The sequence below is a fragment of the Amphibalanus amphitrite genome, unplaced genomic scaffold, assembly GCF_019059575.1.
Source record: "Amphibalanus amphitrite isolate SeventyFive unplaced genomic scaffold, NRLGWU_Aamphi_draft 000092F_arrow, whole genome shotgun sequence".
In the NCBI taxonomy this organism is placed as follows: Eukaryota; Metazoa; Arthropoda; class Thecostraca; order Balanomorpha; family Balanidae; genus Amphibalanus; species Amphibalanus amphitrite.
In genome coordinates, this window is record NW_024881588.1 from 1,064,094 (window position 1) to 1,080,031 (window position 15,938).

The following is a 15,938-nucleotide window of genomic DNA, read 5'->3' on the forward strand; positions in this document are numbered from 1 at the left end:
CACTGCTTCCTGCCTCATTCGCAGCATTCCCTGCTGTTTATACACCTGTTTACTGTCCCGTTAAGTCGTGATATCGCCTCACTCACGACTCACGGCTGTGCAGTGGCACCTCTCACGGCTGCAGTCCGTCTGTATACACTGTTTGCACCCACCTATCAGCCTGTCGTCGGCATCTGTCAGTGGCAGTCAGATACCGGGCAGATCGTGATCGCCTCACGCCCGCGGCTCAACGCTATCCTATCCCAGTCACTCAAACCGCCGCGGTGCCACGGTGGGTCCGTATCAAAGCGTCCAAGACCGCAGCACCCAAAGTACGCAACATCCAAAACCGCAGCGTCCAAAGTACGCAACGTCCAAAATACGTCCAAAATCGGGTTTATAGGGGGCATTCACAAAGTCCAAAACCGAAACATCCAAAACCGCAACGTCCAAAAACGTATCATCCAGAAAACGCAACATCCAAAGACGCAACATCCAAGGTACGTAATCTCCAAAACCACAACGTCCAAGACCACGACATCCAAGGCACGCAACATCCAAAACCAACCTAACCTAACCTAACCTAACCTAACCGAACCTAACCTAACCTACTGATTTTTGCCAATCCCTAACCCAACCTGACCTAACCTAACCTAACCTACTGATTTTTGCCTACCGGGGATAAGGAAACCTAACCTAACCTAACCTAACCTAACGGGTCCGTATCAAAGCGTCCAAAACCGCAGCACCCAAAGTACGCAACATCCAAAACCGCAGCGTCCAAAGTACGCAACGTCCAAAATACGTCCAAAATCGGGTTTATAGGGGGCATTCACAAAGTCCAAAACCGAAACATCCAAAACCGCAACGTCCAAAAACGTATCCAAAAAACGCAACATCCAAAGACGCAACATCCAAAGTACGTAACCTCCAAAACCACAACGTCCAAGACCACGACATCCAAGGCACGTAACAACCAAAACCAACCTAACCTAACCTAACCTAACCTAACCTAACCTAACCTACTGATTTTTGCCTATCCCTAACCCAACCTAACCTAACCTAACCTACTGATTTTTGCCTACCGGGGATAAGGAAACCTAACCTAACCTAACCTAACCTAACCTAATCTAACCTAACCTAACTTAACCTAACCTAACCTAACCTAACCTAACCTAATCTAGGTACTGATTTATGCCTACCGGGGATAAGGAAACCTAACCTAACCTAACCTAGCCTAACCTAACCTAACCTAACCTAACGGTTTTGGATGTTGCGTACTTTGGATGTTGCGTACTTTGGATGATGCGTTCTTGGATGTTGCGTTTTTGGATGATACGTTTTGGATGTTGCGGTTTTGGATGTTTCGGTTTTGGACGTTGTGAATGCTCCCTATATACCCGATTTTGGACGTATTTTGGACGTTGCGTACTTTGGACGCTGCGGTTTTGGATGTTGCGTACTTTGGATGCTGCGGTTTTGGACGCTTTGATGGTCCCCCAACCTAACCTAACCTAGCCTAACCTAACTTAACCTACTGATTTATGCCTACCGTGGATAAGGAAACCTAACCTAACCTAGCCTAACCTAACCTAACCTAACGGTTTTGGATGTTGCGTACTTTGGATGTTGCGTACTTTGGATGTTACGTACTTTGGATGATGCGTCCTTGGATGTTGCGTTTTTGGATGATACTTTTTGGATGTTGCGGTTTTGGATGTTTCGGTTTTGGACGTTGTGAATGCTCCCTATATACCGGATTTTGGACGTATTTTGGACGTTGCGTACCTTGGACGCTGCGGTTTTGGATGTTGCGTACTTTGGATGCTGCGGTTTTGGACGCTTTGATGGTCCCCCGCCACGGTGCACGATGGGGTGAGTGTGACGTCGACGTCACGTGGTAGTGGCCTGAGGTGGCTACGTCAGTGCACAGTGGGCGTGGCGAGACTAGAGGGAGTGGCTACGATACCAGACTCCGCCCCTGTGGTGATGAGGAGTTTGTAGAGGAGAGTCACATTCGCCTGGTCATGAGGCCTCACGCCGGTCGTTAAGAGGGTCATTTCAGCGTCTGGAGTTAGAAGCTCTGAACCGGACCCGGTCTGCCGTTTGACCGTGACAGTCGTGACGTCTGTACCGTCACGTCACGTCACGGCGGTCCGTCCCGTCACGGTGACCGGTGACGACTGCGCCTCGGTACAGCCGGGTGACGGCGGCAGTAACCGTTCTCCGGCCGCAGCTCGACCACTCGCTGTGATCGTTAGACGGTACGACCCACTCATTGTGGTCATTAGACGGCACGGGGCTCGTGGCCGTGCGGCCGTGACCGAGCTGCGGCTCCAGCCTCGGCTACTTGTCTCACGGCACTGCCGCCCGCCGGCGGACATACATACGCACTGCAGTGCTCAGTTGAACACAGCTACTGCCCGGCGGGCTGGACTGGAGAGTCTCAGGGCTTCCAGCATTTAACAGTCGGCAAGTCGATCCCTGTGGTCTTTATGGTCATGTCACGAACGGGCTTAGTGCCCAGGATGCGCTGGCTGCTGTCCGCACCAAAGTCCGGGGAATTTTGCGTATCAGACAGGTTTATTGGCTAGAACGCGCTGTAAGCAGCGGGGCCGGGAATTTCGCGCTGGCTGCGTGAGAACTGTGACATTCCCCGACGTAATTTCTTCATTGTGAGCTAACGGTCCGTATGTGTGCCTTGGAGTCCCAGCCTGACGTATGCGTCTAAAGGTTGTCTCTTTAGCCCGTTAGTCTTACGTTCTATGCTGAAAGGTTGTTCTTCCTCTTCTGAACAATTAGAAAAAAAATATCCGCGTTTCGTCTATCATCTACCACCGAGCGGGGTCGGCAGTGATGGCTCTGTTCTGCCAAATCACCCAACTTTGGACTCGGGCTGTGCAGAGTCTTTTATTTAAATATTCCCCTCGGCATGGCCCTGCAGAATCCTGATTATTGGTCTGTGTCGCGGCCTCGCTCCCCTATGGCCGTCACGCGGGACGGGGACGCTCGCCGGTCCGCCCCGGTTTGGTCCGACTCGTCGCGATCGATGCTCAGCGGCGGGGCGGACGGACGCTGCCTTCCGGTGGGGTGGGCGCGGCCCGCTCCCCGTCGATCGGGGCGGACTGGGCATCATGGGGGGGAGGGCTCGATAATTGGCATATTGCATACCCAGTAAATGTTTCACTGTACTGTATTTCCTAAATGTATCCGTAGTTTTATATAATTCGTGGCTGTTTTCATCCAGCTTTGCTAGCACAAGTTTCGCTGGGATGTTTTGACACATTCTTACTCGTGATATTTGCCTAAAACGGTGCCTGTGCAACGCGTGCGACACCTGATATTGCCCGAGTAATAAGCTATTTTCTTTGCCCTTTCGGTAAAGAAGCACGATTTACCACGAATGTCGATGATAGGAATAACGGCATTTTGCAGACGAATGATTAAATCAATGCACCTGCCGACCTGTTCGTGGCATGGAATTTCCTTTTCGCTATTATTATCGCATTACTTTTTATGTACTAGTTGTTAGTACCTACCTTCCTAAAGCTCTGCAGTACGACGGAAATCAAACATGTGGAGGCTTGATTCGTAACGCTGACTAGTGACTTGTGAGTAATCCCTCAGGAGCAATGGTATGATTGCCGTTATTGTCATTTTCCATCACTCCATCTAAATTCTGCGTCTACGAGTACTACAAGTTCACCCGCAAGAGCATACTTTCTCCCTACTTCCGGATTATTCAGTGTTTCCTTTTGCCGTCTGAGTCATTGCCGCCAAGCTAGTTTACTCCAGTCCGTAACCAGCACACGAGCCGCGGCGTACACACCATACACATGACAGGTCGCCGCCGCCGTTCGTCAGGGGCCAGACGGAAGCGCCGCCGTCTGCGGACCGCGGTAAATAAACCGACCACGCCGACGCGACGGCCGGTGATTATTATTGGGTAATGTGAGCCCGTGTACGTCTGGAGTTTCTCCGACCGGCCGAGCTGCAGCTGTTGAAGGCGGCGTGTGCGGAGCACCCAAACATATACTGTACGGGCTTGGTGAATGTGGTTTGAAAATATATTGTGTGCTGTGTGCGGGCCTATAGAAAAGGCGAGCCTTCTGTTATCTCGGTGTGAGACACTCTTTCACCGTGCAGCGCTAGTGCAGAGGAGGATGAATCCATAGAAAGCCTTGTTTCCGTCCGACAAGCGGCTTCTTTCTAGGGACAGTCCTATTCCTCTGGGAGCTCCTGTACCGGCTGCACCATGTCACCTTCTTGCCAGATACCAGCCTCAGGTAGCAAAAGAGCACCAGCCATGTCGTCAGCGTCAGAGAACAGGAGGAGGAGAAATATAGGACCAGAATGGCATGCCTTTTGAAGACCGCGCAGCTGAGGATAAAGACGTTGCTCAGAACGGCGCCGGTGGCCGAGGATTGCTGCGAACCGGAAGGCTACAGTGGTCTGAATTACGAATGCCCGAGAGGACGTCAGCGGACGACTGTGTTGAGCCGTTGAGAATTGCCGATTTTCGTATGACGTGAAGCTGTTTAAGCCCGGGCTGGAAGACGGACGCAAGAGTTCTTTGGGTCTCAAGGGAGATCATAGCTCAATGCTGTGAGCGGACCCAGCTGATTCAACCAATAAAGCAGCTCACTCGCTCGTCCTGCCATGGCCCGCCGCTGCGGCTCTGGCGGGCAGACCCTGAACGCCTAGTTCCCCGTCCCGCCGCCGTCTCGGTCCGGCGCTGCGGCGGCCTCCCCTGCGGTGGCTCCCTCTCCAGTGAAGCCTCAGCCCGGGACAGAGGGCGGAGGCGGCGGACGCGGAGTCTGCGCGGCCGACACTCTCCGCCGGACATATCGACCGGAGCTGCAGAGCCGCGGAGCCGTGTCCGTCTAGCCAGAGACAGCGACCGAGCAGCGGCGGCAACCATGGCCGAGAAGGGCGCCCCCGGAAAGCGGCTGCCCATCCACCTGCAGGTACGGAGTGCGGGGCCGGACTGACTGACGGGCTGGGACTGCGGTACCGGAGGCCGGCCGCCGGTGATGTGCGCTGGATGGGCTCTGGGACTGGTCTTTGTGCTGGTGGCCCGCTGGCGGAAACTGCTGGGCGCGATGGTGAGTCGTCGGCTCTGATTTCATTTAGAAGTGCTCTTGTAGATCGGTCTGAAATGTGAATAGTTTGTTCTTCGTTGGCTTGGTTTTGAATGATACTGACTATTCGCACTCCTGACTATTTTTGGGACTGGCATAAGCGTTTTGAGGGATTCTAAGCCAACGTATGGAATACGGTTTTAATGCAGCCTTTTGTCACGCTTGTTTTGCTCTGCATCGTAGTTGGTTTGTTTAGAATTTAGATTCACATTCAAATGCCAATGTGACACATTCATTCTCCACGCGATATTTGCGGCTACGAATCACTATATATGGTTGATTTTTTATAAAAGGCACATCTGTATAGGTTGTGAGTGCGCGCAGTTGCTTACGGTGCTTGCTGGTACTTCTGGTAATCAAATGTTAGCATCCTAAGATCCAAAGAAAAACGCACTTCTACATTTCGAGTCCATTCCATCATGGCATGCACCATGCGTGATCACTCGCAACAGCTCACTATCCGATGCGCTCCCCCTCACATCGTTTTCAACCAACAGCCCCAAACCACAGGCCGGCTGAATCTAACGGCCGCTCGGGAGCCTCAGAGGTGTGGCTGGGTTTGATGAGCGGGACGGAGCCTCTGATGGGGACGGGGTGCGCTCACGACAGCGACACGTTAGTGAGGGTCGGCGGGCAGCGGGCTGCGTGTCACCCGGTCATTAGGTCGGACCACCGCGGGCACCCGGAGCGATATATGTGGCACGCGGGCCTGTCATCCTGTCATGGGCAGTTATTGTCCGATTGGGACGTTTATTGTTTATGGCTCTTTCCAAAATAGTTTTGTGGGGTTGAGACTCAAGAGAAGGAAATTCAACTTTTTAAGATGCTGTTAAACGGCAACGATGAGTAAAGTTGTGTCAAACTTCAAAGGCATGAGTAAATGCGCGTCATTGCCTGGTAACATACGGTGCAACCAGCCGTTGTTTTGTTACCGCCATATGGTGATAGTCCCTGTGGCCGTATTGACCCTACCCCGTACATACGGCGGTAACCCAGCCGGTCTGTTGTAGCACAGCCTGTGGCACAGCTGCTCGGTCAGACACCATTCCTAGAGAGCTGCCGCAGCCGCAGTCCCGACCGACCGACCACGCCCGGGTGTTGGGGCCGACGGCTCGGCGCCGGACACGCCCCGTCGGAGCCGACGTTAGCGCCGTCGGAGCCGACGTTAGCGACACGGAGTTAGAGCGGCGGCTGGGCTGCATCCGCTGCGACGGCTAGCGACACAGAGTTAGGGCGAAGGCTGCATCCGCCATGCAGTGGGACCGACATTAGCGACACGGAGTTAAGACCGGCGGCTGGGCTGCATCCGCTGCGACGGGGTTAGCGACACCAAGTTAGGACGGCCACTGCATCCGCTGCAGTAGGGCGGAGACCGGGGCGGGGTGGAGCTCAGACCTCCCCTGTCTGCCACAGGGGAGGGCTGAGGGGCGGTTGGGAGTATGAGTCATGTCTGGAGGAGACGGGACAATGCAGTGGTGACGTCATTTCTTGGGGGAAGGGTGGAGACATTGGGGTGATGATTGATGTGAACGGGCTAAAGGAATGACTGCAGTAGATGTACAGTGGATCTAGTAAGGATCTCCAGACGAAACTAGATGGCGTTGAGCCTTAGTCGAGTCCATGTGAGATTCAAGGAGAGGTCACTACCGAGCTGAGCAGTGAGCCCGGTGGGGAGGTGGGGAGGGGGCGGGGCGGGGAGGGATGGGCGGCGAGGGCACGGTACGGGTGACCTGTCAAACAGCCCCGGCGCGGTGGGGCACTGCCGCAGGCAAATGGCGCAGTCCAGCGTTGTTCCATATCGCGGTGGTGGGCCGGGTGGCCGGTTAGCTTGGCAGTTGGCTGCTTGGAAGGAAAGGATAATGAGGCATGGGTTTGCTGTGGCCGGTTCATCTACTGTCAACTATGATGAACCCAAAGTAATGCAAATGTGATGTTGGTAATGCAGCTGGCAATGCAATGCTAGCGAATGCTCCGGGCGCCCAGTAGCATTAATATTATTTATGTCTCCTGAAATTTTCATTGAATATAATTTAAGCAATAGAAAGATCGTATCGTTCGCCAGTTTTTTGACCGGCTGGCGTTTCTTGCGTAGAGCGCCCTTTGGCAAATAATTATCACGCAGGTGATTTTTTTACTGGTAAGATGGGCCTTTAAGGTCAAATCAAGTCGCTAAGAGAAGATGAGGAAAAGTAGCCATTTCAATTTTCTTTTCTTTTCTGATTCTTTTCGGCCCGATAAAACCCACCAAAACTGAACGTGCCAAATGAAAAATATCTATCTCAAATAACAGTTTAGAATAGCCTCATCATGCATCATGAAAAGCATCATGCAACTATCGACTGAATAGTTGCATGCTATGAATGCGTCCTAGATTTCAATTACCTATCATTGTTCAACATTTTGGCTGGAACTGACGCTGCCTCTGGCTTGCCCGTTTGTTTGAGATAATTATTCCCTTCAGTCGCATTCTTGCTGGTTCTACATGAACAGGACACCACCATACCGTAGTGAACGCACCCGCTACCATCATCCCCTCCCCTCAGCCTCGGCGCAGTGGCGGGCGGCCCTGGGCGGCCCACTCCCGGCGCTACGCACGCCCCATGCGCCGTAATACCGCGTCACTCCCCCTCCCTCCTTCCCCCACAATGACCGGTGACCTCACTTCCCTCGGGATTTGGACTCGCCCTACTCCGACCGTAGCGCCACGTGGTGGCTCTGGAGATCTTAAATAGACCCACTGTACTCAGATTACAAAAATTAGATGAATCTGCTTTTTTTCGTTCACCGATCGGAATCACTGTAAAATGTATTCGAGCTTTCCTAGCCGATGCCTGTGGGTTGTGACAACCGTGGACGGTGGATCTGTCTCGGTCCTGAAAGAGGCACACGGCCTGTGCGGCAGGTCGTTGTCTTCCACCTTTATTATTAGCATTCATGTCATACGTCGCTGAACTTCCTTGGCATTTAGTCGCCATTGTTCTGATTTATGGCAGCCCTGTTTTCAACATAATGACCGCCGGTCAATGGAGTTCAACGACCCGGACCCGTGTGCTGCCCGTGTCGCAGGCCGCTGGTGAAGGTCACCGCCCCTCCCTCATATAACACAACACATGAACACACGGACCGCCACCTGACCCCAGGACCGGGACGTTTGAGTGGCGTGTGTTGACTCCGGCGGCGGTTTCCCAATATTCCGGCTAGGTGTTTGTTCCTGCGACCTTTGTGGCTCGGTCCCTGCCGCCTGCATGGGTGCGTGGGTAATGGGTATACTGCTCGCATGCGTTTGGCCACTTTCCCTTGGTGACGACTTGGGGGCTTTGGCTAGTGGCTACATGAGATCTTACGTCCCGGCTCCCATGTTCGTTGTTGCTATACCGGGATTTAATAGGACTTTATTGGAACTTTTCGTGGCGCTGGGAGTGGAGTCATTAATCAAAATTACCCCTCCATTAATCTGAAGACGATGACGGTAAATTGGATATAAATCCATTGTGGAGCATCGTAGACAACCAATAAATGGTCCATGAAGTAAGGTTCTACTCCAAACACTCAGCAATCTCGGAGCCGCTCGGACTAGGCTCGTTGCCGAGCCATCAAGGCCTTTGTTTGACCGGGACAACATCTGGCTAGCACCTACTTACACCTCTGCGACCGTTCCGTGACCTCTGAGACTCAGGTGTGAACCCCAGTCCGATCAATACCCGAACAGTGCCAGTCTGTGGTCATGGGGCGGGCGGCGCGGTCGACTTTTGTGTTACTGGGATGGATCGGTCGGCGGGCCCATTGACCTGTCAGTAGTCGCAGCTGTGGAGATCGATCCCAGAGAATATAGAACGTCGTCGATCCTATGTCGACAGACCCTCCCTGCTACGTCAATGTCCCGGCAATAAGGGGAGCAATACAACTCAACCCGACGTATCGATCGAAGTCTGTGTACCAACCATAATTGAGAATCCGATCATACCGGGCTTAATCAAACGATACTCTTTTTTGACCGATTTTATGTAACCCCCTGACATCCTAGCTTGGTCTGACCTGACCCGACCTAACGGAACCACCTGGCATTTGCTAACGACCTGCACGGCAGGGGTAGAGAGCGCGGTGGGAAAACATTGAGGAGCCCAGATATTTCCGGGGTATGCCGCGTATTTGACGGATGGCGGCGTCTGTGACGTCGTCTATCTCTGCGTGATAGAGACGATGGCACCTGACACCGAGGGGCTGTTCCTGGTTAGGGTCGGCGGATGTTTATGTGCGTGCGCCGTAAGATGTGTGCGTGTCAGTCATCGGGGTTCGTGAGCGCATCTTTTGTGCTAGTTTGGGGAGTCACGCCAGGGACAGCCACGTCACGCGATAAAGACATTTACTAGCGTGCAAACTTTGGCCACGCTTATACGGGTCGAGATGTAATAAACAACGGAAGCGGGCCATCACCGCCGAACGCATGGCGCCCGATGAAGATGGCTATCTGCCTTTTTTTCGTAGGTCGTTAGCCTGGCTGGTGCTGATAATGCGAAGCGAGCGTTTTTATGACGGCATTTTATGTCTACTAATTGCTAGAGGAAGCCCCTCGTCTTCAAAGTTTTCCTGTTAAATCCACTCTCCCTTTTTGTGGAGGAGTTCTAGCCTAAACTCCCCGTACCAACCAGTATCTCTCCTAACACCGGCCGTCTTTTGGCGGCTTTATTTCGGCGCTGTGCCGTCAGCGGCCGGGACAAACCGCTCCACCGGCTCGTCATCGCCGGGCTTTTTGCTGCCGCCCACCGGGGATCCCGCACTGGCGTGGAGCGGGGCCTATTTGTGTCCCGGGGCGCAGACAGACAGACAGACAGGGAGGCGCGTGTCGTCCCGGTACAGACTGCAGACGAGGGTCGGACGGACGGACAGGCGGGCGGCGTACAGAGAGGGTCCTGTGACTGGTGTACGAGGGGAGGACTGGGGTGTCGGGGAGGCGGAATGGAAGATGCAGATCGCCACTTCTGGCGATGGGGAAGCGGTTTCTGGCGGTGGCGGCGGCTGGGGCGCGTCGCGTGCAGAGTGTGAGCTCTGCGTGGAGGGAGAGATGGGAGGGATCGAGCAGAGGGGAGAGATGGAATGCCCGCGGCACGCGACATGACGCCTGGCTTCCGTTCCGGGGGAGGCTGCTGGATGCATTAAGATGGATGGAAAACTGCTTCCACTCGCTAATGCGCGAGCTGTTAGTCAGGTCTGGAGAGCGATAGAAATGTAGGATGTTACGTCTCTCTGTGCCCAATGTTGCTCATATCGTTTCGATACTGATCTTAATTCTTGATACTTCTTTTGTGCCGAAGGCACTGTAATAATGTCGACAAAAGCTTCCTGCTGGAGCAATTTAGCCAGGAATTCCGCTAGCATCGGCTCGCAGGGCTTTGTTACACATTTACAACTTTCCGCGCCGCCTTTACCGCACTCATATTTTCAGCCCACGGTCTTATTGCGCCCATCCACCAGCAGCCGAAATCCCCGCCGGGACAGGAGCTCACAGTAAAGCCGGCCAGGACAGGGGCTCACAGGATGTCTCTATCCGTCTCCGCTGTCTCTATTTACGAGCTCAGCGTCCCGCAAATGTGGCGAGATGTGCTGTCACACCCGCGGTTCCAGTAACACCGTACCCAGAGTGCACTGTCACGTCTCAGTAACGAGCGAATGTGTCTGTGTTTCAGAGCGCCCAGAACCGACTACTCATCAAGGGAGGACAGGTGGTGAATGAGGACCAGGTCATTCACGCTGATGTCTACATTGAGGAGGGCATTATCAAGTGAGTGTGCTGTTACTCAGACTTACTCTTACACTGCTTTTGGCTCGTTCGGGCGCTTTAGAGCCGTTTTCTTTAAATATGAAGTTTGCACTTTATTATTCACCACAGCTCGGGCATTTGCCTGCTTTTACTGCATGTAGGTATTGTCAACCTGAAGGCTGAGCAAAATATTCATCGTCCGCTGTTGACGCCCTTTTGGACCAGTTGAGTACCTTTTTCACAGTTTATGGTGAATGGAGGAGCCATAAACAATCCGTAAGCTATGATTTGATAAGAGTTGGTGGTAATAAATCACAGCTGATTCACTTACACAAACCAAACCTACAAACCAAACAGATCTCTCATCATCTGGATTACGAGTTGTGCTCGCTGCTTCCAACTTCCTCTAAAACAGCTCGATCGAGTTTCGTTTTGAGCCGTTTATACCTGATTTAGTGCACTGTCTTCCGTTCTTACCGGCACCGACTTCCTTTCTGAGTGGCACCGTCTTGGTTTTCTGTTCGGTAATACCATTTCGCTTTGTTCCCAGGCAGGTGGGACTGAACCTCATCACACCCGGCGGAGCTCGCATCATCGAAGCCAAGGGCAAATATGTCATTCCAGGTGAGAATCGTAGTTATCTGAGCCATCAGCCTGCTGTCTGGATTGGATCGCGGTCGAAATCGTTCAGCCTTCACAGTCATTTTGATATATGGAATTAATATGAAACTTTGAGATCCGCTTCATCATCTCCTGGAAATGTTCCGATATTGAAATTGTAATTTACTCGAGGGAGGTAGTCTGAATCATATTTGAAAATATTAACCCTGACCGATCAATAACTCCGATGATTTATTCGCTAACCGTGCAGTGAACCACCTCGCTCTATGGCGTCGTATTTCACGGTCTTTTTGTGCCTGTCGCCACACAAAGGGCTTGTCCAGCTGCGGCGTGGCTTAGTTGGGACCCCCGACGCAGTCGTTTAGGGAGCGTGCTGGGCCCGAGGGGTGTGGGCGTTGACGCCCCTCTATTTGTGACTGGGGGAGGGTGTGGTTCGGTCAAAGGGAGGGTCACAACTGGGGGAACAATTAATGCAGAGACACGACTCCGACTTCCCTCGGCACTGCATTGGACCGACGCAGTCCCTAACGTTTGAACCACCCGACGGTTCGTGACAATGTATAAAGTACCTCTTACACATCAGCTTCGAGACTTCCGTGAAATGCTTAATGCTAAGGCATCTTATTTTATTTGCTTTGCTTTCCTTTTTTTGCATTTTCCGTTATCTTTGCCCGCATCGCATGTCTCCAAAGTTGGACTTGTCTCGAACCTGAGCCCGCCTTAGTCACGTCAGAATCAACAAACGTCTGTTATTGAGTTCGGCGCCGCCCGGCCCCGAGGCCGTGAATTATTTGTTTGCCGCGCCCGTCTGTAGCGTGCCGAGGGGATTGCGTCGTCAGTTTCCGGAGGAACCGATAAACAATCCGTATCGGCTGGTAGGACTTTCACTAGGTGTTGATGACAGGATCGTGAGATTTCTTAGTCGTCCAGAGTATAGGCACGAGCTTTGTATCCTGTAGGGCTGTTTGGTTCAGCTTGGGTTTTTTACATTTATAATTAATCCTCGCTGACGTGGAGAGTCGGCTATTTCTGAGCTTCCAACGTACAGTTCGTCCTCATGCCATCAAGTGTTCACAAGCTGGAACATGGCATTGTCAAGTCACGGTGGAATGTGAACGGGAGCAGCGGCGCTCCAAATGCCCTCACCGCTCCGTCATTCTGTCGACAAATGCTGTCCAGCTGCGGACAGGAGAGCAGCTGCTGCCTGCCACGGCCGACTGACGGCTGCAGTTAGTGTGGCTGGCTGCGGCTGCTGCAAAGCGTACGGCTGGTAGAGGCAGTTGCTGGTACACCGGCTAGGAACAGTAGCTGCGTTAGCTAAATGCTGAGTACACATTTCACAAACCGTCGGGCTGCGGCGATTCGTGGAGCAGCGGAGGGCGGGGAGGCGATGCCGACTGCTGAGTGGAACGGCGGCAGGTGCTCAGCTCTGTCCGTCGGTACAGGAGGGGCCGGGGCGGACGCCAGGTGCCGCTACAGTGATAAGTGACAACAGCTGATCCCTGGAGATATGCGCTCTACCGCTGTGGCGGCGAGGCGTGACGTTGACTCGGGCTTTGTTGTGGCGCCTTAGCATCCATAACGGATAATGAGTTCCGACGTCAACGACAGATGCTTTGCGAATGTCAACTAACCCTTGTCATTGAACGTGCGACTTTAAGAAATGAGACAACTTGTGGTAGCCGTGAAAGTTTTCTGAACTTTCCTCTACATTATACCTAAAAACCCTAAATAAGCTATTTAGCTGGCCTACTAAGCTGCTGTTATTTTAACAAAAGCCTTAGCTTGGATAAAGGTGGAGTTTTGCCAGGTGGCTGTGCGACATGTGACACAATTTGCACTTTGCACGTCATCATTTCCGCTGTTCCTCGTTAGGGACACCGTTAGCCGTTTTTGTTAGTTGAGTATTTCCGGCCTTCAAATTCATACTGGGCGGGACTTAGTTTGCCCGTATGCTATGGTCACTATGGCCAACGGAAAGTACTAATTGCGCTGAATGTGTGCGCAGAAAAAAGATAACAAAGCGTTTTCACAATAATTATAATAGAAGCTCACATCTCATGTTTATTTTGGCCACATCTCGTCTCTTCCCCAGTCCTCACATGAGTGCCTCACTCATTCATCTCCCCTTCTGTCCCCAGGCGGTGTGGACACGCAGACGCACTTCCAGCAGCCGGTGGCCGGCACCGTGTCCTGTGACGACTTCTACACGGGCACGCGCGCCGCGCTGGCCGGCGGCACCACCACCGTGCTCGACGTGGTGATGCCCGAGCGAGGCGAGTCGCTGGTGGACGCGCACGACAAGTGGGCCGGCTGGGCCGAGCAGAAGGCCTGCTGCGACTACGGCCTGCATGTCGGCGTCACTTGGTGGTCCGAAAAGGTACTGCCGTCTGCAATTGGGAGAGTGGAGAGATGGGGGTGGTGCGAATACGCTTGACTCTCGTGGTTCATAGCGAAAGTCAGCGTGATGAAACGTTACATTATTCAGTGTTTACCTTTCAAGTCGCACATGCCTCCCCTGTCTTCGTCTACAGATATCGTAGACTATCAGAGTTCGTTTTGTCTACAGATCGGAAAATATGTCTTATCTTATTGCCTGGATGTATGCTCGAAGAGAGCGTATACCTTCAAGTTACCCGAAAGCGAAGTACCATTACACCACCGTCTCCGTCCTCAGGTGAAGCTGGAGATGGCCGAGCTGGTCAGCGAGCACGGCGTCAACTCGTTCAAGATGTTCATGGCCTTCAAGGACCAGTACCAGCTGTCCGACGCAGAGCTGCTGAAGGCCTTCAACCACTGCAAGCAGCTGGGTGCCGTGGCGCAGGTGCACGCCGAGAACGGAGACGCCATCAAGGAGGTGCGGAAAACGATGTGGGAGGATGGGGATGCGGGTCAAGTTGTTGTCTGACATGCTATGAATTGCGTAGCGTCATTTCTGTGCCCATCAGAGAAGGTGCTGACATTTGTCTGGCCGATTTTGTCTCGTCTTACCCCTCTGCCGTCCGGGATCTAACCCCGTCCTCCCTTCTCTCCGTCAGATGACGCAGCGTCTGCTGGCAGTCGGCGTCACCGGACCGGAGGGCCACGAGCTCTCGCGGCCCGAGGAGGTCGAGGCGGAGGCCACCCAGCGCGCCTGTCTGCTGGCCCACCAGGTGGGCTGTCCGCTGCACATCGCGCCGGTCATGTCGCGCTCGGCGGCAGAGGTAGTGGCCGCCCACCGGCGGCGCGGTCAGTTGGTCAGCGGCGAGGCCACGGCCGCCGCGCTGGCCACCGACGGCACGCACCAGTGGAACCGGTGCTGGCGGCACGCGGCCGCCCACGTCACCTGTCCGCCGCTGCGGCCCGACCCGGCCACACCCCAACACCTCGCCGGCATGCTGGCCAAGTGAGTACGGAACTTAGAGTGCGTTGTGGGAGGCAGGGATGAGGGGTAGAAGGATACTGATAACAATGATGACACTATCTTCACCATGGATAAAGTGTTGCTTACATTCTACCCTTCCTTTTTCTGTTTTCAGTAACGACCTGCAGTGCGCCAGCAGCAACCACTGCTCGTTCACGGTGCAGCAGAAGGAGGCGGGCCAGGACGACTTCACCAAGATCCCGCAGGGCGTCAACGGGGTCGAGGACCGCATGGCCGTTCTTTGGGAGAAGGGGGTCGCCTCCGGCAAGATGGACCTCTGCCAGTTCGTGGCTGCCACCAGCACCAACGCGGCCAAACTGTTCAACATCTACCCGCAGAAGGTAACTGAGCGTGCTGTGGATGGCTGGAAGCCTACATTCACAGAGGTTTTAGTTTTGCTATTAAGTATTATACTTCCCATTTGTTTCATTTGGGCAGCTTCCATACGGTGTAATAATCGCTCTCCCGCTCGTGATCTACCGCCAGGAAGATCGGTGCCGCTCTTAATTATCTGCCTCTCCCCGCCGTCAGGGTGTGATCGCGGTCGGTTCGGACGCCGACATTGTCATCTGGGACCCGACCGTGGTGCAGCGGCTCTCGGCCAAGACCCACCAGCAGCGCTGTGACTTCAGCGTGTTCGAGGGCCTGCAGTGCCGCGGCGCGCCGGCCTGGGTGCTCTCCCGCGGCCGGCTGTGTTTGGAGGAGGGCCAGCTGCGGGTGGTGCAGGGCGCCGGCCGCCGGCTCAGCCGCGCCGCCTTCCCGCCGTTCCTGTACCGGCGCGTGCAGCAGCGCGACCTGGCCGGCCTGCCGGCGCCCGTCAATAGAGACGGCGGCGACGAGGCCGACCAGGAGCCGGTGCTGGTGCGTGAGCTGAACGGCGTCAAACGCGTCAGCGAGACGATGGCGGGCCGGCCGCCGCGCCCGGCGCCGGCGCCGCCCTCGGACGAGTTCCACAACCGCAGCGAGCCGGCAGAGGGCGTGCGCAACCAGCAAAACTCGGGATTCGCCGTCTCAGGTGGGTGAAACAGACAGGGTT

The 15,938-nt window shown here is 54.1% G+C and overlaps 1 protein-coding gene across 11 annotated transcripts in view; it reads left to right on the forward strand.

The window, feature by feature from the left end:
* Window positions 1-15,938, forward strand: part of LOC122380187 (dihydropyrimidinase-like) — a 31,161-nt gene that overhangs the window by 13,584 nt on the left and 1,639 nt on the right. For 7 of the 11 annotated variants that reach the window (XM_043363134.1, XM_043363135.1, XM_043363137.1 and 4 more), the window contains 7 exons: window positions 10,805-10,899; window positions 11,429-11,502; window positions 13,641-13,879; window positions 14,177-14,356; window positions 14,538-14,884; window positions 15,018-15,243; window positions 15,434-15,917. In XM_043363134.1, coding sequence (XP_043219069.1) covers window positions 10,805-10,899; window positions 11,429-11,502; window positions 13,641-13,879; window positions 14,177-14,356; window positions 14,538-14,884; window positions 15,018-15,243; window positions 15,434-15,917 — 1,645 coding nt within the window. Of the gene's footprint in view, window positions 1-4,770; window positions 4,947-10,804; window positions 10,900-11,428; window positions 11,503-13,640; window positions 13,880-14,176; window positions 14,357-14,537; window positions 14,885-15,017; window positions 15,244-15,433; window positions 15,918-15,938 lie in introns of those variants that run through there. The other 4 variants (XM_043363143.1, XM_043363140.1, XM_043363142.1 and 1 more) reach the window with 3 other exon arrangements.